At 40.6% G+C, this 27,338-nt stretch overlaps 1 protein-coding gene across 1 annotated transcript; it reads right to left on the bottom strand.

The window, feature by feature from the left end:
• Positions 1-237: 237 nt before the first annotated feature.
• Positions 238-26,760, bottom strand: LOC128657144 (gastrula zinc finger protein XlCGF8.2DB-like). The gene is made up of 2 exons (XM_053711391.1): positions 26,659-26,760; positions 238-1,275 (listed from the first exon to the last, which is right to left on the bottom strand). Exons 1-2 carry the CDS (start codon positions 26,732-26,734, stop codon positions 332-334), a joined length of 1,020 nt encoding a protein of 339 aa, XP_053567366.1. The 5' UTR covers positions 26,735-26,760; the 3' UTR covers positions 238-331.
• Positions 26,761-27,338: the final 578 nt, after the last annotated feature.

Genomic DNA, 27,338 nt, shown 5'->3' with positions numbered 1-27,338 from the left:
ATAATTCACCTCCAAATAATTTAATTCATTTCAATGATCTATCTATGCATATCTAATGATATATAACCAATTTAGTAATAGCCTGGTATAACTATAAAAAAATAATCTGAAAACTTATTCTAAAAATGAAAACCACGATTTAAATCGGTCTTACAGACTAGTGATTTAAATCATAACATTAAATCAAATCCACCCTGGTGTCACCTCAAACGCTTGAGGTGCAGAAGGGACCTCAAACAGCTCCAAAACTGCACGCCCCAGGGGGTCATATGCAGTCATCATCAGCACTTGGTATTGTGTGGGTGACAACTACCATATTATTCATCTGCACTTAGGAGGTTAAACTTTGATTTCTTTTAACATGAGTTTTCTGATGCCTAATAAAATTTGATTTCTGAGTAAAACATTTCCCACAGTCAGAACACGAAAATGCTTTTTCTCCTGTATGCATTTTCTGATGCATAAGAAGAGTTGATTTCCGAGTAAAATATTTCCCACAGTCAGAACATGAAAATCCCTTTACCCCTGTATGAATTTTCTGATGTGTAATAAGATTTGATTTCAGAGTAAAACATTTCCCACAGTCAGGACATGAAAATGCTTTCTCCCCTGTATGAATTTTCTGATGCATAAGAAGAGTTGATTTCGGAGTAAAACATTTTCCACAGTCAGAACACGAAAATGCTTTTTCTCCTGTATGAGTTTTCTCATGGCTAAGAAGATGTGATTTCCGAGTAAAACATTTCCCACAGTCGGAACATGAAAATGCTTTCTCCCCTGTATGAATTTTCTGATGCATAATAAGAGTTGATTTCAGAGTAAAACATTTCCCACAGTCAGAACATGGAAATCCTTTTTCCCCTGTATGAATTTTTTGATGCATAAGAAGAGTTGATTTCTGAGTAAAACATTTCCCACAGTCAGAACATGAAAATCCTTTCACCCCTGTATGAATTTTCTGATGACGAATAAGATTTGATTTCTGAGTAAAGCATTTCCCACAATCAGAACATGAAAATTCTTTTTCTCCTGTATGATTTTTCTGATGAGCAACAAGACTTCTTTTATGGTTGAAACGTTTCCCACATATAGGACAGGAAAATGGCTTTTCTCCTGTATGAATCTTTAGATGTTTAAAAAGATGTGATTTCTCAAGAAAACATTTCCCACATTCAGAACATACATTTTCCACATGGCTTCTTTGATTTTGAAGAAGATGTAAAGAAGCATCTGCACTCTGATCATGACTAGGATTATTGCAGTTTGTGAATTCACCTGTCAATAAGAAACACAATGGGAGTAATGTTATTAATTACATAATTATTTTATCATCAAACTGTTCTGATTTAGTCAGTCCCCTACACTTGTAGTAGACAGTGACAACTAGACATTTTGCATGCTAAGTCACACTTAGTCAAAGACTGAACTAACTTTAATATAATGCTGTTGTTTTTCTACCTAATATATCTATTCCTTTTAAAATTGTGTCCACAGAAACTTTTAGTAATATAAAAATTAGTTTATGGGCTAAAATAATTGTAACTACTGCTTTTGTGCTTGTAGTTAAAACAAGGATAACTCTAGAACAACAAAACAAAGAAAATGGCCCCAGGTGGTGTAGTATATCTAAGCAATATATAAAATCTTTATCAGAAAGAAGAATCTCACTTACGTGTCAACTACATCTTTTGGGATAATCAGCAGCTCCCCAGCCAGCTGTATTACTCAGGCAATTATTATTATCAGGTATTTGTAGAGCGCCAACAGGTTCAGCAGGACTATGAAGATAGGTGGTATATAAAAAACAATACCGGGAAGAGAGTTGCACTGTTGTAGTCAGCTCTTATGAAGGTGAACTACAAACAGCTGGGCTCATAGGCTTAGGTGCTATGGGGTTTAAGGGTATAGCAGTGGAGATAAGGAAGGTTAGTGTAGGTTGTACGCGTCCCTGAATAGTAGACTCCTCAGGGAGCACTTGAAGCTTTTAAAACGAGGGGAGAATCTTGTGGAGTGAATCAGAGAGTTCCATAAGATGGGAGCCAGTCTGGAGAAATCTTGTAAATGGGAATGTAAGGAGGTAACAAGAGAGGAGAGTAGGAGATCATGAATGGTGCGAAGGGGACGGGAGGGAAAGTATCAGGAGACAAGATCTGAGATGTAGGGGGGAGCAATGCAGTTGAGGGCTTTGTGTGTCATAGTGAGAATTTTGTGTTTAATCCTGGAGGCAAGAGGAAGCCAGTGAAGGACTTGGCAGAGAGGTGCAGCAGATGAAGAGTGACGTGTAAGGAAGATGAGCCTGGCAGAGGCATTCATTATGCATTGTAAAGGAGCTAGGCGTCAGCTAGGGAGACCAGAGAGGATGGAGTTGCAGTAGTTGAGGTGGGAAAGGATGAGAGTGGATTCAAATCTTAGTTGTGTCTTGTGTAAGGAAATGTCTAATTTAAGCAATGTTTTTAAGGTGGGAGCAGCAGGCTTTAGCCAAGGACTGAATGTGAGGAGTGAAAGAAAGATCTGCGTCAAGTGTGACCCCAAGACATTGGGCATGTGAGGATAGGTAATTGAGTTATCAACAGTTATAGAGACATGGGGGTGTGGAGATTTTGGAAGAAGGGTGGAAGATAAGGAACTCAGTTTTGGAGACATTTAGCTTGAGGTAGTGAGAGGACATCCAAGATGAGATATGAGAGAGACAGTTAGTGACACGGGTTAGCAAGGGAGGAGATTGTTCTGGTGCAGTGGTGTAGATTTGGGTATCGCCGGCATACAAATGATAATGAAACCTGTGAGACTTTATTAAGGAACCTAATGAGGACGTGTAGATTGACAAGAGAAGGGGACTGAGGACAGAGCCTTGCAGTAACCCAAACAGAAAGAGGTAACGGGGCAGAGGATGCCCCAGAGAAGGCTACACTAAAGGTACGGTTAGACAGATAGGAAGAGAACCAAGAGAGAGCTGTGTCGCAGATGCCGAAGGATTGGAGGGTATGGAGCAAAAGAGGGTGGTCAACAGTATCAAAGGCTGAAGACAGATCAAGGAGGATAAGTAGAGAGAAGTGGCCTTTGGATTTTGCTGTAAGTAGCTAGTTGGTAACCTTAACAATTGCTGTCTCTGTTGAGTGAAGGGGGTGAAATCCAGATTGCAGTGGGTTAAGAAGGGAGTTTAATGTTATTGAGGATAGGTGTGACTAATACATGTTTAAGAGATGTGGGAACTATACCAGTGCTGAGGGAGAGGTTAAAGATATGTGTGAGTATAGAGGTAAAGGTAGAAGAGAGGGAGGGGAGTAGTTGTGAGGGGATGAGGTTGAGGGGACAGCTAATGAGGTGAGAGGATAGTAAAATGGCAGAAACTTCTTCCTCTGTAACAGGGGCAAAAGAGCTAAATTTATGGCTATGTGGGTTTTGGATGATTGTGAGCTTTTGAGGGGGTGGTGGACCGGTAGTATGTTGAGAGCTGATTAAATTTCTGATGGAGTCTATTTTGTTGTTCAAGTAACTGGCAGTCAGGGTGCCAGGAATCAGACTGAGACGAGAAGTGCAAAAATAATCACACCTTTATTAATAACAAAAAATAATAAAAAGTTCACAAGTCAAATAACATGCCAGGAGTCAAAACCAGAGCTGGTAGTCAGACGAGCCGAGTCAGGAGCCAAAGCGAGTAGTCAGACGAGCTGGAATCAGGAACAAGGAAAACAGCAGAGTCAGGAACAAGCCTGGGATCAGGAACCAGGAAGGACGTCAGACAGCCAGGTAATACACAGAAACTCGCACAAACAGGTCTGAGACAACGCAAAGGCAAAGCATACTGAACAGAGGCCCTTTAAATAATAAGTGATATCACAATTCTGAGACTGCATCCTGTCTCACATGGATGATGTACACCAGTCTGGCCATAAAAGGAAGTGCAGGAAATGAGCAGCATCCCCCACAATGTACCAGAGTCAGCAAGAGAGGTGAGTAAAATGGCTGCCAGCAGCACATGGCAACCAAAACAGGGAAAAAACATAATTTATGCTTACCTGATAAATTTATTTCTCTTGTGGTGTATCCAGTCCACGGATCATCCATTACTTGTGGGATATTCTCATTCCCAACAGGAAGTTGCAAGAGGACACCCACAGCAGAGCTGTCTATATAGCTCCTCCCCTAACTGCCATATCCAGTCATTCAACCGAAAACAAGCAGAGAAAAGGAGAAACCATAGGGTGCAGTGGTGACTGTAGTTTAAAATTAAAAAATACCTGCCTTAAAATGACAGGGCGGGCCGTGGACTGGATACACCACAAGAGAAATAAATTTATCAGGTAAGCATAAATTATGTTTTCTTTTGTAAGGTGTATCCAGTCCACGGATCATCCATTACTTGTGGGATACCAATACCAAAGCTAAAGTACACGGATGAAGGGAGGGACAAGGCAGGTGGTACTTAAACGGAAGGTACCACTGCCTGTAAAACCTTTCTCCCAAAAATAGCCTCCGAAGAAGCAAAAGTATCAAATTTGTAGAATTTTGAAAAAGTATGAAGCGAAGACCAAGTCGCCGCCTTGCAAATCTGTTCAACAGAAGCCTCATTTTTAAAGGCCCATGTGGAAGCCACAGCTCTAGTAGAATGAGCTGTAATCCTTTCAGGAGGCTGCTGGCCAGCAGTCTCATAGGCTAAGCGGATTATGCTTCTTAGCCAAAAAGAAAGAGAGGTTGCCGAAGCCTTTTGACCTCTCCTCTGTTCAGAGTAGACAACAAACAAAGCAGATGTTTGATGAAAATCTTTAGTAGTTTGTAAGTAAAACTTTAAAGCACGAACCACGTCCAGATTGTGTAATAGACGTTCCTTCTTTGAAGAAGGATTAGGACACAAAGACGGAACAACAATCTCTTGATTGATATTCTTATTAGATACCACCTTAGGTAAAAACCCAGGTTTGGTACGCAGAACTACCTTATCTGCATGGAAGATCAGATAAGGAGAATCACATTGTAAGGCAGATAACTTGGAAACTCTACGAGCCGAGGAAAAAGCTGCCAAAAAAAAAGAACTTTAAGAACCAATTTTAAGCTCCAAGGTGGAGCAACAGGTTTAAACACAGGCTTGATTCTAACTAAAGCCTGACAAATGCCTGAACGTCTGGGACCTCCGCCAGACGCTCGCTTGTGCAAAAGAATAGATAGCGCAGAAATCTGTCCCTTTAAGGAACTAGCTGACAATCCTTTCTCCAATCCTTCTTGGAGAAAAGATAATATCCTGGGAATCCTGACCTTACTCCATGAGTAGCCCTTGGATTCACACCAATAAAGATATTTACGCCATATCTTATGATAGATTTTCCTGGTGACAGGCCTTCGTGCCTGAATTAAGGTATCAATGACTGACTCGGAGAAACCACGCTTTGATAAAATCAAGCGTTCAATCTCCAGGCAGTCAGCCTCAGAGAAATTAGATTTGGATGGTGTAAAGGACCTTGAAGTAGAAGGTCCTGTCTCAGCGGCAGAGTCCATGGTGGAAAGGATGACATGTCCACCAGATCTGCATACCAAGTCCTGCGTGGCCATGCAGGCGCTATCAAGATCACCGATGCTCTCTCCTGCTTGATTTTGGCAATCAGACGAGGGAGCAGAGGAAACGGTGGAAACACATAAGCCAGGTTGAAGGACCAAGGCGCTGTTAGAGCATTTATCAGCGTTGCCTTTGGGTCCCTGGACCTGGATCCGTAACAAGGAAGCTTGGCGTTCTGGCGAGACGCCATGAGATCCAGTTCTGGTTTGCCCCAACGATGAACCAATTGTGCAAACACCTCCGGATGGAGTTCCCACTCCCCCGGATGAAAAGTCTGTCGACTTAGAAAATCCGCCTCCCAGTTCTCTACACCTGGGATATGGATAGCTGATAGGTGGCAAGAGTGAGACTCTGCCCAGCAAATTATCTTTGAGACTTCTAACATCGCTAGGGAACTCCTTGTTCCCCCTTGATGATTGATGTAAGCCACAGTCGTGATGTTGTCCGACTGAAATCTGATGAACCTCATTGTCGCTAGCTGAGGCCAAGTCTGAAGAGCATTGAATATCGCTCTTAGTTCCAGAATGTTTATTGGAAGGAGTGACTCCTCCTGAGTCCTCAATCCCTGAGCCTTCAGGGAGTTCCAGACTGCACCCCAACCTAGAAGGCTGGCATCTGTTGTTACAATTGTCCAATCTGGCCTGCGAAAGGTCATACCTTTGGACAGATGGACCCGAGATAGCCACCAGAGAAGAGAATCCCTGGTCTCTTGATCCAGATTTAGTAGAGGGGACAAATCTGTGTAATCCCCATTCCACTGACTGAGCATGCATAGTTGCAGCGGTCTGAGATGTAGGCGTGTAAACGGCACTATGTCCATTGCCGCTACCATTAAGCCGATTACTTCCATGCACTGAGCCACCGAAGGGCAAGGAATGGAATAAAGCACATGGCAGGAATTTAGAAGTTTTGATAACCTGGACTCCGTCAGGAAAATTTTCATTTCTACAGAATATATCAGAGTCCCTAGGAAGGAAACTCTTGTGAGGGGGGATAGAGAACTATTTTTCTCATTCACCTTCCACCCATGCGACCTCAGAAATGCCAACACTATGTCCGTATGAGACTTGGCAATTTGGAAGTTTGACGCCTGAATCAGGATGTCGTCTAAATAAGGGGCCACTGCTATGCCCCGCGGCTCTAGGACCGCCAGAAGCGAACCCAGAACCTTCGTAAAAATTCTTGGGGCTGTAGCTAACCCAAAGGGAAGAGCTACAAACTGGTAATGCCTGTCTAGGAAGGCAAACCTGAGAAACCGATGATGATCTTTGTGTATCGGAATGTGAAGATAAGCATCCTTTAAATCCACTGTAGTCATGTATTGACCCTCCTGGATCATAGGTAGGATGGTACGAATAGTCTCCATCTTGAATGATGGAACTCTGAGGAATTTGTTTAAGATCTTTAGATCCAAAATTGGTCTGAAGGTTCCCTCTTTTTTGGGAACCACAAACAGATTTGAGTAAAATCCCTGTCCCTGTTCTTCCTTTGGAACTGGATGGATCACTCCCATAACTAGGAGGTCTTGTACACAGTGTAAGAATGCCTCTCTCTTTATCTGGTTTGCAGATAATTGTGAAAGGTGAAATCTCCCTTTTGGGGGGGAAGCCTTGAAGTCCAGAAGATATCCCAGGGATATAATTTCCAACGCTCAGGGATCCTGGACATCTCTTGCCCACGCCTGGGCGAAGAGCGAAAGTCTGCCCCCTACTAGATCCGTTACCGGATAGGGGGCTGTTCCTTCATGCTGTCTTAGAGGCAGCAGCAGGCTTTTTGTCCTGCTTACCCTTGTTCCAGGTCTGGTTAGGTCTCCAGACCGTCTTGGACTGAGCAAAAGTTCCCTCTTGTTTTGCATTAGAGGAAGTTGATGCCGCACTTGCCTTGAAGTTTCGAAAGGCACGAAAATTAGACTGTTTGGCCCTTGATTTGGACCTATCCTGAGGAAGGGCATGACCTTTTCCTCCAGTGATATCAGCAATAATCTCCTTCAAACCAGGCCCGAATAGGGTCTGCCCCTTGAAGGGAATGTTAAGCAGCTTAGACTTTGAAGTAACGTCAGCTGACCATGATTTAAGCCATAGAGCTCTGCGCGCCTGGATAGCAAAACCAGAATTCTTAGCCGTTAGTTTAGTCAAATGAACAATGGCATCAGAAACAAAAGAATTGGCTAGCTTAAGTGCTCTAAGCTTGTCAAGTATGTCATTCAATGGAGTCGCTACCTGTAAGGCCTCTTCCAGAGACGCAAACCAGAACGCCGCAGCAGCAGTGACAGGAGCAATGCATGCAAGGGGCTGTAGGATAAAACCTTGTTGAATAAACATTTTCTTAAGGTAACCCTCTAACTTTTTATCCATTGGATCTAAGAAAGCACAACTGTCCTCGACATAGTAGTACGCTTTGCTAGAGTAGAAACTGCTCCCTCCACCTTGAGAACTGTCTGCCATAAGTCCCGTGTAGTGGCGTCTATTGGAAACATTTTTCTAAAAATAGGAGGGGGAGAGAACGGCACACCTGGTCTATCCCATTCCTTAGTAATAATTTCTGTAAACCTTTTAGGTATTGGAAAAACATCAGTGCACACCGGCACTGCATAGTATTTATCCAGTCTACACAATTTCTCTGGCACTGCAATTGTATCACAGCATTCAGAGCAGCTAAAACCTCCCTGAGTAACACGCGGAGGTGCTCAAGCTTAAATTTAAATGTAGAGATAACAGAATCAGGTTGCATCATCTGTGAAACATCACCCACAGAACGAAGCTCTCCTTCTTCAGCTTCTGCATATTGTGAGGCAGTATCAGACATAGCTCTTAAAGCGTCAGTATGCTCTGTATTTCGTCTAACTCCAGAGCTATCTCGCTTTCCTCTAAATTCAGGTAGTCTGGCTAATACCGCTGACAGTGTATTATCCATGACTGCCGCCATGTCTTGTAAAGTAAACGCTATGGGCGCCCTAGATGTACTTGGCGCCATTTGAGCGTGAGTCCCTTGAGCGGGAGTCAAAGTATCTGACACGTGGGGAGAGTTAGTCGGCATAACTCCCCCCCCCCCGTCAGATTCTTCTGGTGATAAATTTTTTAAAGACAGAATATGATCTTTATTGCTTAAAGTGAAATCAGTACATTTGGTATACATTCTAAGAGGGGGTTCCACAATGGCTTTTAAACATAATGAACAAGGAGTTTCCTCTATGTCAGACATGTTTGTACAGACTAGCAATGAGACTAGCAAGCTTGGAAAACACTTTAAATCAAGTTAACAAGCAAATATAAAAAACGGTACTGTGCCTTTAAGAGAAACAAATTTTGTCAGAATTTGAAAAACAGTGAAAAAAGGCAGTAAATCAAACTAAATTTTTACAGTGTGTATAATAAGCTAACAGAGCATTGCACCCATTTGCAAATGGATGATTAACCCCTTAGTTCAAAAAACGGATCAAAAAAACGATATAGACGTTTTTTAACAGTCACACCAAACTGCCACAGCCTTGCTGTGGGCCTACCTTCCCCAACAAACGACTTTGGAAAGGCTAAGAGCCCTTTAGAGATGTCCTATAGCATTCAGGGGACTTCTGGAGGAAGCTGGATGTCTCAGTCTGTAAAATTTACTGGGCAAAAAAGCGCTAAATTAAGCCCCTCCCACTCATAGTAACACAGTGGAAAGCCTCAGGAAACTGTTTCTAGGCAAATTTAAGCCAGCCATGTGGAAAAAACTAGGCCCCAATAAAGTTTTATCACCAAAGTATATATAAAAACGTTTAAACATGCCAGCAAACGTTTTATATTGTAAATATAAAAGAGTATTACCTCAGAAAGTAAGCATGATACCAGTCGCTATTAAATCACTGTATTCAGGCTTACCTTACATACATTTGGTAACAGCAGCATTTTCTAGCATTCACATCTTCTAGAAAAATCTTAACTGCACATACCTCATAGCAGGATAACCTGCACGCCATTCCCCCACTGAAGTTATTTCTCTCTTCAGTCATGTGTGAGAACAGCAATGGATCTTCGTTACAACCTGCTAAGATCATAGAAATCACAGGCAGATTCTTCTATTTTTCTGCCTGGAACAAAATAGTACAACTCCGGTACCATTTAAAAATAATAAACTTTTGATTGAAGTAAAATAACAGCTACATTTCACCACTTTTCTCTTACTACCTCCATGCTTGTTGAGAGTTGCAAGAGAATGACTGGATATGGCAGTTAGGGGAGGAGCTATATAGACAGCTCTGCTGTGGGTGTCCTCTTGCAACTTCCTGTTGGGAATGAGAATATCCCACAAGTAATGGATGATCCGTGGACTGGATACACCTTACAAGATAAAACCTTGACACTGGCAAAATCTTGAGCTGAGAGAAAAAAGTTGTGGTGGGAGGTGGGGTTGGGAGGAGAAGGAGTATTGAATGTGGAGGACAGACGTTTTGGGTTTGAAGAAAGAGAAGAGAAGTTATGTTGCTTATATAGATTAAGGGCAGAATAATAAGAGTTCAAGATGAACTTATAGTGAAGAAAATGAGCAGAACTACGAGATTTCCTCCAGTGTCGGTCAGCAGTACGGGAACATCTGCGTAGGTACCGTGTCAGAGGAGTATGCTAGGGCTAATGATGAGTGTATGGTTTCCGAGCTATGGTAGCTGGGGCCAGATTATCAAGGACCGATGAAAGGGTGGAGTTTAAGTGGCAGATAGATTCCTCAGGACAGGAAAAGGAGCGGATGGAAGAGAGAATTGGTTCGAGAGAGCTAGCAAGCTGTTGCTGATCTAATGACTTGATACTTCTGTGAAGTTTAGTGTGAGGGGTAGAAGGAGGGAGAGTTGTAGGGAGGGAGGTGATGTTACAATTGAGGAGGTGGTGTTCAGAAAGAGGAAAAGGTGAGTTTGTGAAGTTTGAGATAGTGCATCGATAGCTGAAAAACAGATCAAGGGAGTGACCATCTTTGTGAGTGGGAGAGTGAGTCCATTGTGACAGGCCTAAAGAGGAAGTGAGTTGCAGACGTTGTTTTGCATAAGAGGCAGTGGGATTATCAACAGGGAGGTTGAAGTCAAAGAGAAATCAGGGCAGGGCTATCTGAGGAAAGGATATAAGGTAGCCAATTATATTATATCATATAGATGATGAGGAGTATTTAGCTGAAAAAGCTTAAAAACATAATTTATGTAAGAACTTACCTGATAAATTAATTTCTTTCATATTAGCAAGAGTCCATGAGCTAGTGACGTATGGGATATACATTCCTACCAGGAGGGGCAAAGTTTCCCAAACCTTAAAATGCCTATAAATACACCCCTCACCACACCCACAATTCAGTTTAACGAATAGCCAAGAAGTGGGGTGATAAGAAAGGAGTGAAAGCATCAAAAATAAGGAATTGGAATAATTGTGCTTTATACAAAAAAATCATAATCACCACAAAAAGGGTGGGCCTCATGGACTCTTGCTAATATGAAAGAAATGAATTTATCAGGTAAGTTCTTACATAAATTATGTTTTCTTTCATGTAATTAGCAAGAGTCCATGAGCTAGTGACGTATGGGATAGCAAATACCCAAGATGTGGAACTTCCACGCAAGAGTCACTAGAGAGGGAGGGATAAAAATAAAGACAGCCAATTCCGCTGAAAAATTAATCCTCTACCCAAATCAAAAAAGTTTCAATTTTTATAATGAAAAAAAATGAAATCATAAGCAGAAGAATCAAACTGAAACAGCTGCCTGAAGTACCATTCTACCAAAACTGCTTCTAAAGAAGAGAAAACATCAAAATGGTAGAACATAGTAAAAGTATGCAAAGAAGACCAAGTCATTGCTTTGCAAATCTGATCAACAGAAGCTTCATTCTTAAAAAGCCCAGGAAGTAGAAACTTACCTAGTAGAATGAGCCGTAATCCTCCGAGGCGGGAATCCACCCGACTCCAAATAAGCATGATGAATCAAAAGTTTAAGCAAGATGCCAAATAAATGGCAGAAGCCTTTTGACCTTCCTAAAACCAGAAAAGATAAAAAATAGACTAGAAGTCTATCTGAAATCTGAATAGCTTCAACATAGAATTTCAAAAACTCTTACCATATCCAAAGAAAGTAAGAATCTCACCAAAGAAGTCTTAGGAAAACAATAATTCCTCCCTAATGTTTGTTAGAATTTACAACTTTAGGTAAGAATTGAAATGAGGACAGTAAAAACCACCTTATCCTGATGAAAAAAATCAGAAAAAAGAGATTCACAAGAAAGAGCAGATAATTCAAAAACTGTTCTAGCTGAAGAGATGTCAAAAAAGAACAATACTTTCCATGAAAGTAATTAATGTCCAGAGCAAGCATATGCTCAAATAGAGGAGCCTGAAAAACCTTCAGAACCAAATTAAAACTCCAAGGAGGAGAAATTGGCTTAATGACAGGTTTGATACGAATCAAAACCTGAACAAAATGATGAATATCAGGAAGTAATACTGCCTTATCCTGATGAAAAATCAGAAAAGGATATTCACAAAAAAGAGCAGATAACTCAAAAACTCTTCTAGCAGAAGAAATAACCAAAAGGAACAATACTTTTCCAAGAAAGTAATTTAATGTTCAGAGAATGCATAGTTTCAAACGGAGGAGCCTGTAAAGCCCTCAGCACCAAATTGAGACTCCAAAGAGGAGAGATTGAATTAATGACAGGCTTGATACGGACCAAAGCCTGTACAAAACAATGAATATCAGGATGATTAGCAATCTTTCTGTGAAAAAAGAACAGAAAGAGTAGAGATTTGTCCTAACAAAGAACTGAAGACAAAACCTTATCCAAACCAACCTGAAAAAATAATAAAATTCTATGAATTTTAAAAGAATGCCAAGAAAAGTAGGTCTTCTAGACTCAATAATAAATCTTTCTAGAGACAGATTTACGAGCCTGAAATATAGTATTAATCAATGAGTCAGAGAAACCTCTATGACTAAAAATCAAGCGTTCAATCTCCATCCCTTCAAATTTAATTATTTGAGATCCTGATGGAAAAATTGGGCCTTGAGAAAGAAGGTCTGGTTTAAACGGATGTGACCAAGGTTGGCAACTGGCCATCCGAATGAGATCCGCATACCAAAACCTGAGAGGCCATGCTGGAGCCACCAGCATAACAAACAAATACTCAATAAGAATTTTGGAAATCACTTTGGAAGAAGAACTAGAGGCGGAAAGAAATAGGCAAAAAGATAATTCCAAAGAAATGTCAATGCATACACAACTTCCTCCTGAGGATCCCCGGACCTGAATAGGCCCCTGGGAAGTTCTTTATTCAGATGAGATGCCAACAGATCTATTTCTAGAAATGCTCACATCTGAAAAATTGAAAAACATATCTGGGTATGAAAGACCATTCTCCCGGATGTAAAGCTTGATTAACAGAGATAATCCGCTTCCCAAATATCTATACCTGGGGAAAAAAACACAGAATTTATATAGGAGCTGGATTTAGCCCAAGCTAATATCCGAGACACTTCTGTCACAGCCTAAGGACTGATAGTCCTACCCTGATGATTGACATACACCATAGTTGTGATATTGTCTGAAAAATAATAAACGTCTCTTCTTCAAAAAGAAACTAACTGAAACACTCTGAGAAAGCACGGAGTTCTAAAATATCAAATGGTAATCTCGCCTCCTGAGATTTCCAAACCCCTTGCGCTGACAGAGATCCTCAGACAGCCTCCCAACCAAAAAGACTCACATCTGTAGAGATCATGGTCCATGTTGAAAGAAACAAAGAGACCTGTAGAACTAAATGATGGTGATCTTAACCACCAAATCAAGAGAGATAAATATTAGGATTCGAAGATTTAAAATGCGAAATCCTAGAATCCCTGCACCATAATTCAGCATAAAAGACTGGAAAGGTTCTTTCTATTGAAAATGAGCAAAGGGAATTGAATCCAATGCTGTGGCCATAAGACCTAAAACTTCTATGCATATATAGCAACTGAAGGAAATAATAGAGACTAAAGGTACCGACAGACGGAACCCAAAATTGTCCCTTGCCTGATAGAGACAAAGACAGTGACACAAACTATCTGGAAACTATCTGGAAACCTAAAAAAGGTGACCCTTGTGTGAGGAATCAAGAGCTTTTGAAAAAAAGATCCTCTAACTATGTCCTGGAAGAACAATGTGCTGCCTCAATGAGGCATAGAATATTACATAGCCTCTGTTATGTTCATGTTGTTATAGTTAAGAAATCATATATTTTTATGTCATTATTCTCAAGGCTTCCCTGTGTTTGTTCTGTACTGCCATCTAGCAACACTTTTTGGTAATGCTCCTATTTTCCAGTATCTTACCCCTGACCTTATTATGCATTTCCTTTTTGTGTATTACTCCGCCCTTGTAGTTTTATGATGTTTTCCTGTGTCATGGCTGCAGCTAACAGCCTCATGTAACAAGCACTCATGTTAATTCATTGCTAGCTACGATCAGTATCATCTTTTGACCGCAAAATACTTTAACCATTCATTCATCTGCTGTATTTTATTATCTGCTGTAACCTGATATTCAGAATAAAGCAACTTTGTGGATTGACAAGGTATTGGTGAGTTCAGCTATCTGACGAAGATTGTCTGCAGTGATTGTATCTTCTTATACAGGCAAGGCATAGAGGTCTCAGCAAGGGATAGATCATTATTACAACTATCTGAGTCAGAATAGTCAAAAGATGTATAGAATTCCTACAGCCTGCTATGTATATGTGTATGTTTAATCTGCAATCAAGCTCTGGGTCATCCGCCATCTTGTGAAAGCACATGTCGCACAAGTTTACTGCACTTCATCTGAATGTTAAAAACTGTTTCTCTGCATTGAACTGTTACCCCACCTGTCTAAGCTGCTGTTTGTCTTCTTAAAGAGACAGTACCATTTTTGCAAAACTTGAAAAAATGTCTAGACAAGGCTCTGAGCACTCTTTTATAGCCGAACCTACGCAGATACATCATGCCTCTGAACCCACAGATGTACAGGGAGCAGATCCTGCAGATATTGCTGAACAGAGTGTAAGACCCAAACGTACAATAAAACCGACACATAAACTCAGAGAAAACTATGAATTCACTAGAGATGAGTACTCCAGCAATCTGTCAGACCTATGGGACAGAATTTCACAATGCATGTCAGTTTTGTCACACTTTAATGATCAACCAGCCAAATTGAGAGACTCTATAGATCACCTATCTGCTGCATATGAACGCTACCAGCGGCTGTCTGCAAAATACACAGCCTTCTTACAGGACTTTAATATAGAGGACTCTTCAGCAGAACTGACTAGGACTGATGCACTGGACCAACATAGAGATCTCTTAGTGCAAATGGCTAAAGAAAAGGCAGAGTTCCGCATTGCTCAACTGCAGGAGACCAGATCTCATAGATCCACATCAACTAAGCTCACTGCACGTTCTTCTAGATCCTCTCGCTCAAGAAGTTCAACATTAAGCGACAAGCTAATAGAGGCCCGTGCTGATGCGGAATCAAAAAAAGTGCAAAGCTCCTTTACCAGAAGGGAAGCAGAATTGGAAGCACAAATGGCTGCCCAGCAAGCACAAATGGCTGCCCAGCAAGCACAAATGGCTGCCCAGCAAGCACAAATGGCTGCCCAGCAAGCACAAATGGCTGCCCAGCAAGCAGAGGTGGATTCCCAAATAAAGGTTCTGCAAATGGAAAAGAAAGAAGCAGCAGCCCTAGCAAGGCTGAAAGTCCTTGAACAAGCAATGGGAGAAAGTACTAATTCAGATTGCCATATCCCAGCAGATCTGGAAGACTCAGTTGAACGCACTAGTAAATACGTGCTAAAGCATAATATTTGCAACGATACAGAGTCATCTCCTGTGCCTACTACTAACACCATCGTTCACAATCTCAACACAGAGACCTCTCAGCACCAAATGCCTGAGCCTCTTCAAATCCACAACACAAGTGCATCTAAGCAGCAAACCGCATCACCTCCCGCTGACAATAAGGTGACTTCCAGTGACAAGCCGCAGCTCAAGCCACAGCAGGCAGAAGCCTTAGAGACTACACCACAGTTGAATGCTCTTGCAACATCATTTTATCCTGGTAAACTTCACCCTTCTTCACCAAAGAACTTTCACACCCAAGGGGTTCCTCAAGTTACTTTGGCACCAAAGAGTAAGAGATCAGACTTGACTGACTTTGCCAGATACAGAATACGCCGTGAGCTCATTAACACAAGCCTCTCAAGGTTTAACGACTGTCCAGAGAGCTACAGGGCCTGGAGATCAACCTTCAAGGCTGCTACCGCTGATCTCGACCTTACAACCAAGGAGGAACTTGATTTGCTCATAAAGTGGCTGGGGCCGGAATCTGCAGACCGTGTTAAAAGACTGAGAACAGTACATGTTGACCACCCAGATGCAGGCCTTGTTGCTGCATGGGCAAGACTTGAGCAAGCCTATGGTAGCTCTGAAGCCATAGAAAGTGCTCTGTTCAAGAGACTGCAAAACTTCCCAAAAATAGGAAACAAAGACTATCGCAAGCTCCAAGAATTAAGTGACCTCCTCATGGAGCTAGAGTTGGCAAAGACAGACCCACATCTACCTCGACTAAGCTTTCTGGACACTGCTCATGGTGTCAATCCCGTGGTGTCTAAACTGCCATATAGCCTGCAAGAGAAATGGGCACAACAGGGCTCAAGATACAAAAGAGACTATAACGTATCCTTTCCTCCATTCTCATACTTTTGCAGGTACATCAGCGATCAAGCCTGGATGAGAAACGATCCCAGCTTCAGCTTCTGTGAACCCAACTTGCCTGCTTCATCATCCTTACCAACATCATCAAGGTATGATAACACGGCAGCTAAACGTAGAGACTTTAATAGAGCAATATCTGTTAAAAGGACAGACATCTCATCACCCGTATCCTCTCCTGCAAACCAGAGTGACTCAGGCGAGAGAGATAAAGACCCTAATCGTCAGTGCCCTATTCACAGGAAGCCTCACCCTCTTAAGAAATGTCGTGGGCTTAGGGCAAAGACTTTACAAGAGCGCAGGGAGATTCTCCAGAAACTTGGAGTATGCTATAGGTGTTGTGCTTCTTATGGTCACTTTGCTAAAGACTGTAAAGATGTTATAAAGTGCACAGAATGCAGTAGCGACAGACACGTTACAGCTATGCATCCTACTCCACTTCCAGTCAACCCACAGCAGCTAACTGACTCCACCCCTGTCTCAATTCATGGCGGGGAGCAACAAAGTCATGCTCCAGTCACAGCGAGTGTTTCCTCTGCATGCACAGAAGTCTGTGGAGAAGGCTTAGACTACAAATGCTGTGCCAAAGTATGTCTAGTCAAGATTTACCCACAGGATCAACCTGAGAAAGTTGCTAGAATGTATGCTATAATAGATGAACAGAGCAACAGATCCCTGGTTAAGCCTAAATTCTTTGAGATCTTCGGCATAGAGGGTAATGCAACACCGTACACTCTCAGAACCTGTTCTGGTCGTGTAGAGGCCTTTGGCAGAAGGGCCAATGGATTCATGGTCTCTCATATCAAAGGAAACAAAGGCATACCCCTACCAACATTAGTTGAGTATGACCAGATACCAGACGAAAGGGAAGAGATTCCTACTCCAGAGGCTGCCTATCACCATCCTCACTTAAGGCACCTTGTTGATGAGATTCCGGCAATGGACATGAATGCAGAAATCTTGGTCCTGCTAGGAAGAGACATTCTCAGAGTACATAAAGTACGCGAGCAGTGCGATGGACCAGATGATGCCCCTTATGCACAAAGACTTGATCTAGGCTGGGTGATAGTGGGCGATGTATGCTTGAATAGTATGTGTACGCCATCTGAGATCCACTCCTTCAAAACTTACATATTAGGAAATGGACGTGCATCCCACTTCAAACAGTGCTCTCATCATTATGAGGTAAGGGATAAGCCTCCTGACATCATCCAAATACCCGATGTTACTCCTATACTTTGTGACGACAATCTGGGTACCACAGTGATTTGTACTACAAGTGATGACAACAAAATAGCCTTGTCAGTTGAAGACAGAGAATTCATCAAAATAATGGACAAATAATTCTTCAAGGACGCATCTAACAACTGGGTTGCACCATTGCCCTTTCGTGCTGCAAGGGTCAAACTCCCAAACAATCGTGAACAGGCGCTATCCAGATTCAACTCACTTCAACGAACACTAAAAAACAGGCCCGAAATGAAGGACCATTTCATTACCTTTATGAAAAGAATCTTTGACAATGATCATGCCGAACCAGCTCCACCACTACAAAAACTCCAAGAGTGCTGGTACCTGCCTTTCTTCGGAGTGTATCATCCACGTAAGCCAAAACAAATCAGGGTAGTGTTCGACTCCAGTGCCAAGCATCAAGGCATATCCCTGAATGATGTTCTTCTCACTGGTCCTAACCTAACCAACAACCTTGTAGGTGTACTTATGAGGTTCAGAAGAGAGCCAGTTGCCATAACTGCCGATATTGAACAAATGTTTCATTGTTTCGTTGTACAAGAAGACCATAGGAACTTCCTAAGGTTTCTGTGGTACCGTGACAACAACATGGACAATGAAATGATTGAGTACCGCATGAAGGTACATGTTTTCGGAAATAGCCCTTCACCTGCGGTTGCAACATACGGTTTACGAAGAACTGCTCTTGACGGAGAAAAGGAGTATGGTGTGGATGTTCGACACTTCGTTGAGAGAGACTTCTATGTCGACGATGGACTTAAATCTTTACCTGTAGATGGAGAAGCCATAGATCTGCTCCAAAGGACACAAGGTATGCTTTCTGAGGCTAACCTCAGACTACACAAGATTGCTTCAAATAGTGTTGCTGTTATGAAGGCCTTTGAACCTGGCGACCATGCCACAGGGTTTAAAGACTTAAATCTGGGAATGGACATTCCACCTGTACAGAGAAGTCTGGGCATACGGTGGGACTTGTTAAAGGACACCTTTGGCTTTCAAGTCAGCTCTGCAGATAAGCCATTTACCAAACGTGGTGTTCTGTCGGTGGTGAACAGTCTATACGATCCACTGGGATTTGTGGCCCCCATTACCATACAAGGAAAAGCCCTATTGAGACAGCTCTCAGAGACTATTACAGATTGGGATGCTCCACTACCAATAGACAAGCTTTCAAGATGGGAGTCCTGGAAACATTCTCTACATGCCTTAGATGGAATTTGTATACCACGTTGCTACACTTCAGCCTCCCTTGCTACATGTCAGAGAAAAGAGCTTCACATTTTCTCAGATGCGTCTACTGAGGCCATAGCAGCTGTTGCCTACCTCAAGGTAAGAGACTCCTTTAATCAAACCCTTATAGGTTTTCTGTTTGGGAAAGCTAAGTTAGCTCCTAAGCCTGAACACACAATTCCCAGACTTGAACTTTGTGGGACCGTGCTAGCTGTAGAAATTTCAGATTTCATTCTGCGGGAGCTAGACATTCAGATAGACGAGGTCAAGTTCTACACAGATAGCAAAGTTGTTCTGGGCTACATATACAACCAGACTAAACGTTTCTATGTCTATGTCAGCAACCGTGTAGAAAGAATCAGGAAATCATCTAAGCCCAATCAATGGCATTATGTTCCATCTGAAATTAATCCTGCAGATCATGCCACCAGGCCGGTGTCTGCAAGTGTCTTTGCAAATTCTTCTTGGTTAACAGGCCCTGAATTCCTGCTAGATCATCCAGAAGAAACCACAGCTGATGTATTCAGTCTTCTAGAACCTGACAACGATCCAGAGATTCGTCCTGAAGTAAAAACCCTTGTCACCAGAACTGAACAAAGACTCGTCTTGGGCTGTCAACGCTTTGAACGTTTCTCCAAGTGGACAAGGCTTGTACGTACCATTGCAAGGTTAGTCCACATTGCACACTGCTTTCACACAAAGCCCACAGATGTTCACTGTCAAGGTTGGCACGTGTGCCAAAGGTTTCTTTCTGCAAAGGATATTGCTGAAAGTGAACTGTTCATAATACGCAGTGTACAACAGGATGTCTTTGGCTCAGAAAGTAAATGTATCCGTGACAAGAGGGGCATTCCAAAAAACAGTCCTATAGCTAACCTAAATCCATTCATTGACGATGATGGCATGTTAAGGGTTGGAGGACGATTAAACAAGGCTAAGTTGGGAGGTCAAGAACAGAATCCTCTCATTATACCCGCTCGCAATCATATCACCACTTTGCTCATACAGCACTACCATGAAGGGGTTAAGCACCAAGGTAGACATTTCACAGAGGGTGCCATAAGAGCTGCAGGCCTTTGGATTATAGGAGCAAAAAGACAGATCACAGCTACACTGCATAGCTGTGTTCAGTGCCGTAAACTAAGAGGTAAACATCAGCAACAACAAATGTCAGATTTGCCAGCTGACAGGTTAAGTACTGACCCACCTTTCACTCATGTTGGTTTGGATGTCTTTGGACCATGGATGGTAACAGCCCGCAGAACTCGAGGTGGCCAAGCGAATAGCAAACGATGGGCAGTGCTGTTCACTTGCATGAGTGTGCGTGCAGTACACATTGAAGTAATAGAAAATATGGATGCCTCAAGCTTCATAAATGCTCTAAGGCGATTTCTTGCCATCAGAGGACCAGTCAAAACATTAAGATCTGACTGTGGAACTAATTTTGTTGGAGCCTGTCGAGAGCTACATCTCAACTCTAGGCCAATTCAAGACCTTTTAGCTGAAAAGGGCTGTACATGGATTTTCAATCCTCCTCATTCTTCCCATATGGGTGGCTCCTGGGAGAGAATGATAGGCATCACACGTAAAATACTGGACTCCATGCTTATGGACTTGAAATCCACAAGACTCACCCATGAGATTCTAACTACCTTCCTGGCAGAAGCATCTGCCATAATCAATTCAAGACCACTTGTTCCAGTTTCTGTAGATCCAGAGGCCCCAACTCTCCTCACTCCAGCTACTCTTCTTACCCAGAAGCTTGGGTCTGTTCCTGTTCCCCCTGGAGACTTTAAAACAGGAAATCTGTGCTACAATCAGTGGAAGCGAGTACAACACCTTGCCAACTGCTTCTGGAATCGTTGGAAGATGGAGTATCTCTCTACTCTGCAAGGACGCAGGAAATGGCAACGTCTGAACCCTAACATCAAGGTTGGAGATCTTGTTCTCCTCAAGGACCAGCAAGCTGAAAGAATCGAATGGCCCATGGGACTGATTATAAAGAGCATTCCTAGTGATGATGGAAAGGTCTTCAAGACATCTCTGCAAATTACACTGTTATGCATAACTTCCGTTATGATTTAAATAGTGACATTTATTATGCCAGACGGGGAGTGTGCTGCCTCAATGAGGCATAGAATATTACATAGCCTCTGTTATGTTCATGTTGTTATAGTTAAGAAATCATATATTTTTATGTCATTATTCTCAAGGCTTCCCTGTGTTTGTTCTGTACTGCCATCTAGCAACACTTTTTGGTAATGCTCCTATTTTCCAGTATCTTACCCCTGACCTTATTATGCATTTCCTTTTTGTGTATTACTCCGCCCTTGTAGTTTTATGATGTTTTCCTGTGTCATGGCTGCAGCTAACAGCCTCATGTAACAAGCACTCATGTTAATTCATTGCTAGCTACGATCAGTATCATCTTTTGACCGCAAAATACTTTAACCATTCATTCATCTGCTGTATTTTATTATCTGCTGTAACCTGATATTCAGAATAAAGCAACTTTGTGGATTGACAAGGTATTGGTGAGTTCAGCTATCTGACGAAGATTGTCTGCAGTGATTGTATCTTCTTATACAGGCCAGGCATAGAGGTCTCAGCAAGGGATAGATCATTATTACAACTATCTGAGTAAGAATAAACAAAGTGAATCATATGAGATTCCGCATCCTCAGAAAATAATCTGAATGAAGAAAAATGAAAATATGCATTTATTGTATCTAATGAAAACAAATAATGCTATCACTGACCAAAAAAAGGCAGAATAGTTTGAATAAAACTCCAAAACACAGTTCCTAAAAATGGAACTGGAAGAAATACCCCAGAAGATTCCAGGTCTGAGCAGCGCTTGAACCCCACGGGTGATCAGCCATGCTTCAACAGTACCCAAAATATATAGGACCGAAACACACTTAAAGAAAGTGTTAGCCTTACTGGAATAAAATCAAAGAAATTTGGACCGAATAGAACCAAATAAATTTCAAAAAAGTCTTAACCTGCCCCTTGCCAGCCAAGCTGGAATACGGCACGTACATCGCAATTTTAGGGAGCTGATTTCGAACTGAAAAATTCCCTATTAAAAACATGTTACTTGGGAAGGAATTCGTTCCTTAATAAGAACAACCAAACTAGTATAAGCTTAAAGTTTTAGTCTTAGAACTCAATCTTGAAGCCCAGAGTAACAGTTAAGAATTGAATCCAATTATAAAACAAATAATTGATAATCCTAGAACAAAAGAAATATGGATTTTTAGAAATCACAAAATTCTTCTAGCTAAAACAGCTAAAGACATAGATTAAACCTCATTTGCGAAAATATTCAATAAAATGAAGACACAAATTAAATTATTAGCATGATAGTCCAGTTAAAGGACCAGTCAATACACTGGACTTGCATAATCAATAAATGCAAAACAACAAGACAAATGCAACAGCACCTAGTCTAGTAAATGTTGTCCATTTAACAATGCTAAAATAAATCATAATCTGATACTTGATCTTAAAGTAAACAGAAAAAATGAAGCAATTGCAACATCATCCAAATAAATCACAGGTCCAAGAAAAGTACCTGAAACTAAATAATTTTCCATAAATAAGATACAACCATCTAAAGGAAAATAAATACTATTTTGCTATAGAAACAATAGCATAATTAGTAGGAGTAGAGATAGCCCCAATAAATTGGAGAACCCTCCAAATTGAATTTAACTGCCGGCAAAGAATATAGTTTAAAACCTTTGAAGAAGGAATAAAAGAAAATTCTCAGCCTATTCCATTCTCTAGTATGAGGAACTGGAAAAAAACCTCTGAAAACACAGAAGAATAAATAAGCAGAAATAGTGTTAACTAGTCTTGAAAAAGAACTAGTTACCTTAATATCCAAAATAATCAACACCTTTTCAACAAAGAACAAATGTACTTTAATAAAAAAAAAAAAAAAAAAATTAGATTTGTTAGCGTCAATATCTGATGAAGAAAATTCTGAATGAGAAAAAACATCATCAGAGAAGGATAAATCAGTATGTTGTTGGTCATTTGAAACTTCAATAATTAAAAAAGAAGTTTGAAAAAGACCTAAAAATTTTATTAGAAGGCACGATGTCAGACAAAGCCTTTAAAATAGAATCAGAAAAATATTCTTATAAATTTTCTAAATATTTCTTGTACATAAGATGTAAAAAGAATAGCAATATATAAAGCATAAATACTAATGGATTCTGCATGTAAAAGTTTATCATGATAACTTATTACAAACCATAGCTAAAGATAAACATTCATAACATTTAAAATAAATGAACTTAGCTTTGGTAGGACTGAACTCAGTCAACAGGAATCCCTTAGATTGTTTTGAAAACAGGAACAGTGAAATCTTGCAATATGTAATAGAAAAAAACAATATTTAAAGAAAAATGATCAAATTCCTTAAATGACAGTTTCAGGAATGGGAAAAGAATGCAAAATAATAAGCTTCTAGAAACCAGAAGCAATTAAAAAGTGAGGTTTAAATAATGTGAGGAAAAAAAGTGGAACAAAAAATACGCCCACATTTTTTGGCGCCAAATATGACGCCCACATTATTGGCGCTAAATACAACGCCCATATATTTGGCGCCAAGTATGACACCACATCCTCTGACGTCAGAACCGACGCCCACATTTTTTGGTGCAAAAAAATGTCTGAATACACATGCGTCAAAAATGACGTTAAAACAGAATACAACTTCCGGCGTTAACTACGGCGCCGGAAATGACGAAATTTTTGCGCCAAAAAAGTCAGCGCCAAGAATGACGCAACACAGGGAAAAATGATCAATTGAAAATTTTCAAGGTAAAGAAAAATAAATTGAATTAAAATGCATTATCCCAAATAATGAAACTGACAGTCTGGATTTTAAAGGAATACTGATTATCCTGAATCATGGCAAATATAAGTTTAAAGACATATATTTAGAACTTTACATAGAAAGTGCCCAACCATAGCTTAGAGTGTCATAATAAAATAAGACTTACTTACCCTAAGACACTCATCTACATATAGTAGACAGCCAAACCAGTACTGAAACGAGAATCAGTAGAGGTAATGGTATATCAGAGTATATCGTCGATCTGAAAAGGGAGGTAAGAGATAAATTTCTACGACCGATAACAGAGAACCTATGAAATAGATCCCGTAGAAGGAGACCATTGAATTCAAATAGGCAATACTCTCTTCACATCCCTCTGACATTCACTGCACTCTGAGAGGAAAACCGGGCTCCAGCCTGCTGCGAAGCGCATATCAACGTAGAATCTAGCACAAACTTACTTCACCACCTCCATGGGAGGCAAAGTTTGTAAAACTGATTTGTGGGTGTGGTGAGGGGTGTATTTATAGGCATTTTAAGGTTTGGGAAACTTTGCCCCTCCTGGTAGGAATGTATATCCCATACGTCACTAGCTCATGGACTCTTGCTAATTACATGAAAGAAAACCCCAATACAGCTAAACCAAAAGGATATCAACTTGTGACAAATTTCAAAAATAACATCAAACCACAACAGTTGAGTTAACTTAAAAAAAGGCTAAGAGCATTTACATCACAGGAATGAGGGTTAATATGCAACATAAATGGCCATTAAATACAATTGCATTAGGGCTGCAACTAACTATTATTTTCATAATTGATTAATCGGCCGATTATTTTTTCGATTAATCGACTAATCAGATAAAAAAGAATCAGTAATTGTTTCCTATATTTAAAATAGAATCCATATACTGAGTGTTATAAATATAAACTTCAGACTAAAACTTTACATTAACACAACTGTTTGTCCAATTTTTAAGCAGCAGAGCACAGTTTTATAATTAAACAAAACCAAAACCGGTTTGAAAAGAGGTAGAACTTCCGCCTTGGCAAGGGGCCTCTCAATAAAGTAACCCTTGACTTCATTCTAACATAAAATATCTTAAATATCTATATGCAGTGGTAAATAACCAGCTATACGGTTAGGGGAAAATATCTAGTCCACTAAAAATAACAGATATATACATATAAAGGTTGAATCTTGTACATACTATCACAATTGATTAAAAATATTTAAAAAAAAACAATACAAAACAAATCAAAAGCGCTAAGGACTATATATATCAATAACAGGACAAAGCCTTACACATTTATTTTTACAGTACATATAATCAGTAATAGCAAGCAATCCGCTAATAATTGTGCAAACAGATAATATTGCACATCAATTTAAATAACTCCCATCAATCTAGGGGCTAGGTGTAAATAACAAGCTCAGCACTATATCATGCAAAGCATAGTTCCAAATTACCTGATTTAATATAAACAATTCAAATGATGACTATTATATCTGGGTTGCACATAAGCCAGGAGTAGTTGTAAACTTATCCTGTCCTGAAAAAGTGAAACGTAGACGTCTGTAAACATCCTTTAGGCTAAGGACATAACCATAAAACACAATACTATGTGCAGGAGCTCAGTGGAGTGAAGCAGCTGGTGTTGTGCACAGACCAACTAATGGCAAACCAACTAATCGATTATGAGATTCGCTGACAACTATTTTCATAATCGATTATTACCGATTATGACGATTAGTTGTTGCAGCTCTAAATTGCATAATTAACAAATGCAAAATTAAAAAAAGACAATAACACCTACTCTGAATTTCAAATAAGCAGTAAAAAGAAATTCTGTCAAATTTATTTTTGTCCCCTTTTTCCGCCCCCCTTTATTATGTGACAGACATCAGCCAATCACAGACTAGTATACATATACCATGTGAGCTTGTGCACATGCTCAGTAGGAGCTTGTTCCCCAGAAAGTGTGTATATAAAAAGACTGCAGAATTTGATAATGGAAGCAAATTTTAAAGTATCATAAAACTGAATGCTCTTTCTGAATCATAAAAGTTTATTTAAGTGTCCCTTTAAATAATTATTGCTATGAGCACAAAACATTTAGTTTTATATAGAATGTTGCATTTATGCCATATATTCTGTACTTGTAATGAAAACCAGATTATAATTTTATATAAAATAATATATAATATGTAGAATAAACTTTATTTGTGAACATACACATCAGACATGTACACTCGCCTGTGCCCTGTTTCCCGCAGACACATCTCACACATACACTCACCTGTGCCTGCAACCCTCACATGTCGCACACATACACTATCTGTGCCCTGTTTCTCACAGACATGACACACAAACACTCACTTTGCCCTACATCCCTCTCAAGTGTCACACATGTAAACTGCTTTCCTTAGATATGTAATATACATACACTCACCCATCCCCCTCCTTAACAGACATGTCACACATGTACACTGCTTTCCTTAGATATGTCACACGTACACACACACCTATCCCCTTCATTCCAGACATGTCACACACTTACACTCACCTGTGCCCTGTGTCCCTCTCACGTGTCACCCATATACACTCACCTATGCCCTGCATCCCTTAGACATATCACACACATACAATCACATGTGCCCTACTTCCCACAGACATCACACATACTCACGTGCCCTACTTCCCACATACATGTCACACACACTCACGTGCCCTACTTAACAGACATGTCACACACATACACTCATGCGTGCCCTGCTTCCCTCAGACATGTCACACACATGTGCCCTACTTTCCTCAGATATATGACAGACATTCACTCACACGTGCCCTACTTCGCACAGACATGTCACACACACTCACGTGCCCTACTTAACAGACATGTCACACACACACACTCATGCGTGCCCTGCTTCCCTCAGACATGTCACACACACGTGCCCTACTTCGCACAGATATGTCACACACATACACTAACTTGCACCCTGCTCCCCTCAGACATCTCACACACGTACACTCACCTGTACTTATATTGGCACAAATTTCCTGCTCTGATGGTTGGAGATTTCTTAGCCACTGATCTTCTGTTTGTCCCATGTTACATGAAATCTTAGCATCGTTTTCAACTGGGGAAAAAAAGAATAAATAAATAAATCACAAAAATTTCCAAAATAACATCAAACTCCTACAGTTAACTTAAAGGGACAGTTCACAAAAAAATTAATACATTTTTAAACATAATAGCAGGAAGTTAAGTATGGTAGTGCTGAACATTCTGTGTGAATCGTCTGCATTTATAAATATTTTTTAAATGTCTGTTTACAAAGTACATTGCCTAAGCCCCTTAGAATATTTTCTGGACATGCGGCCGGTCTGTTATTACTCCCTTTAGCGCATTGCTCATGCGCCGCCCTTCAAGCTTGTTATTCCCTCTTATGTCAGAGCTATTGTAACAAGCTTTTGTTAATCAAAGTGTGGAGCAGTGTTGAAAATGTGCAACCAATGAGCTGTGCCTGATGACCTGTGTGCACATTATATTTATCAATCTGCAATGCTCGGAGAAGGGGGCAATAGCGGGGGAAAGGATGTATTGCTGTCAATCCTGCTGAAAACCGGTGGCTGCATTGTATATCCTGCAAAGCATGCTGTGTAACAGTGAACATAAATCACCTTTACAACCTTGAAGAATTCCTATGCATAA

This window comes from Bombina bombina, chromosome 4 (assembly GCF_027579735.1).
Source record: "Bombina bombina isolate aBomBom1 chromosome 4, aBomBom1.pri, whole genome shotgun sequence".
In the NCBI taxonomy this organism is placed as follows: Eukaryota; Metazoa; Chordata; class Amphibia; order Anura; family Bombinatoridae; genus Bombina; species Bombina bombina.
The sequence above is the reverse complement of the archived record's forward strand: the minus strand, read 5'-3'. Positions and strand labels throughout refer to the sequence as shown.

What these genes read in the sequence shown, in the direction of transcription:
- LOC128657144 (XM_053711391.1), bottom strand. Translation starts at nt 26,734, where the DNA reads ATGGGACAAACAGAAGATCAGTGGCTAAGAAATCTCCAACCATCAGAG. An exon ending in TTGTGCCAATATAAGTACAG is followed by an intron (nt 1,276 to 26,658) that starts GTGAGTGTACGT and finishes TCTTATTGACAG; the next exon opens with GTGAATTCACAAACTGCAAT.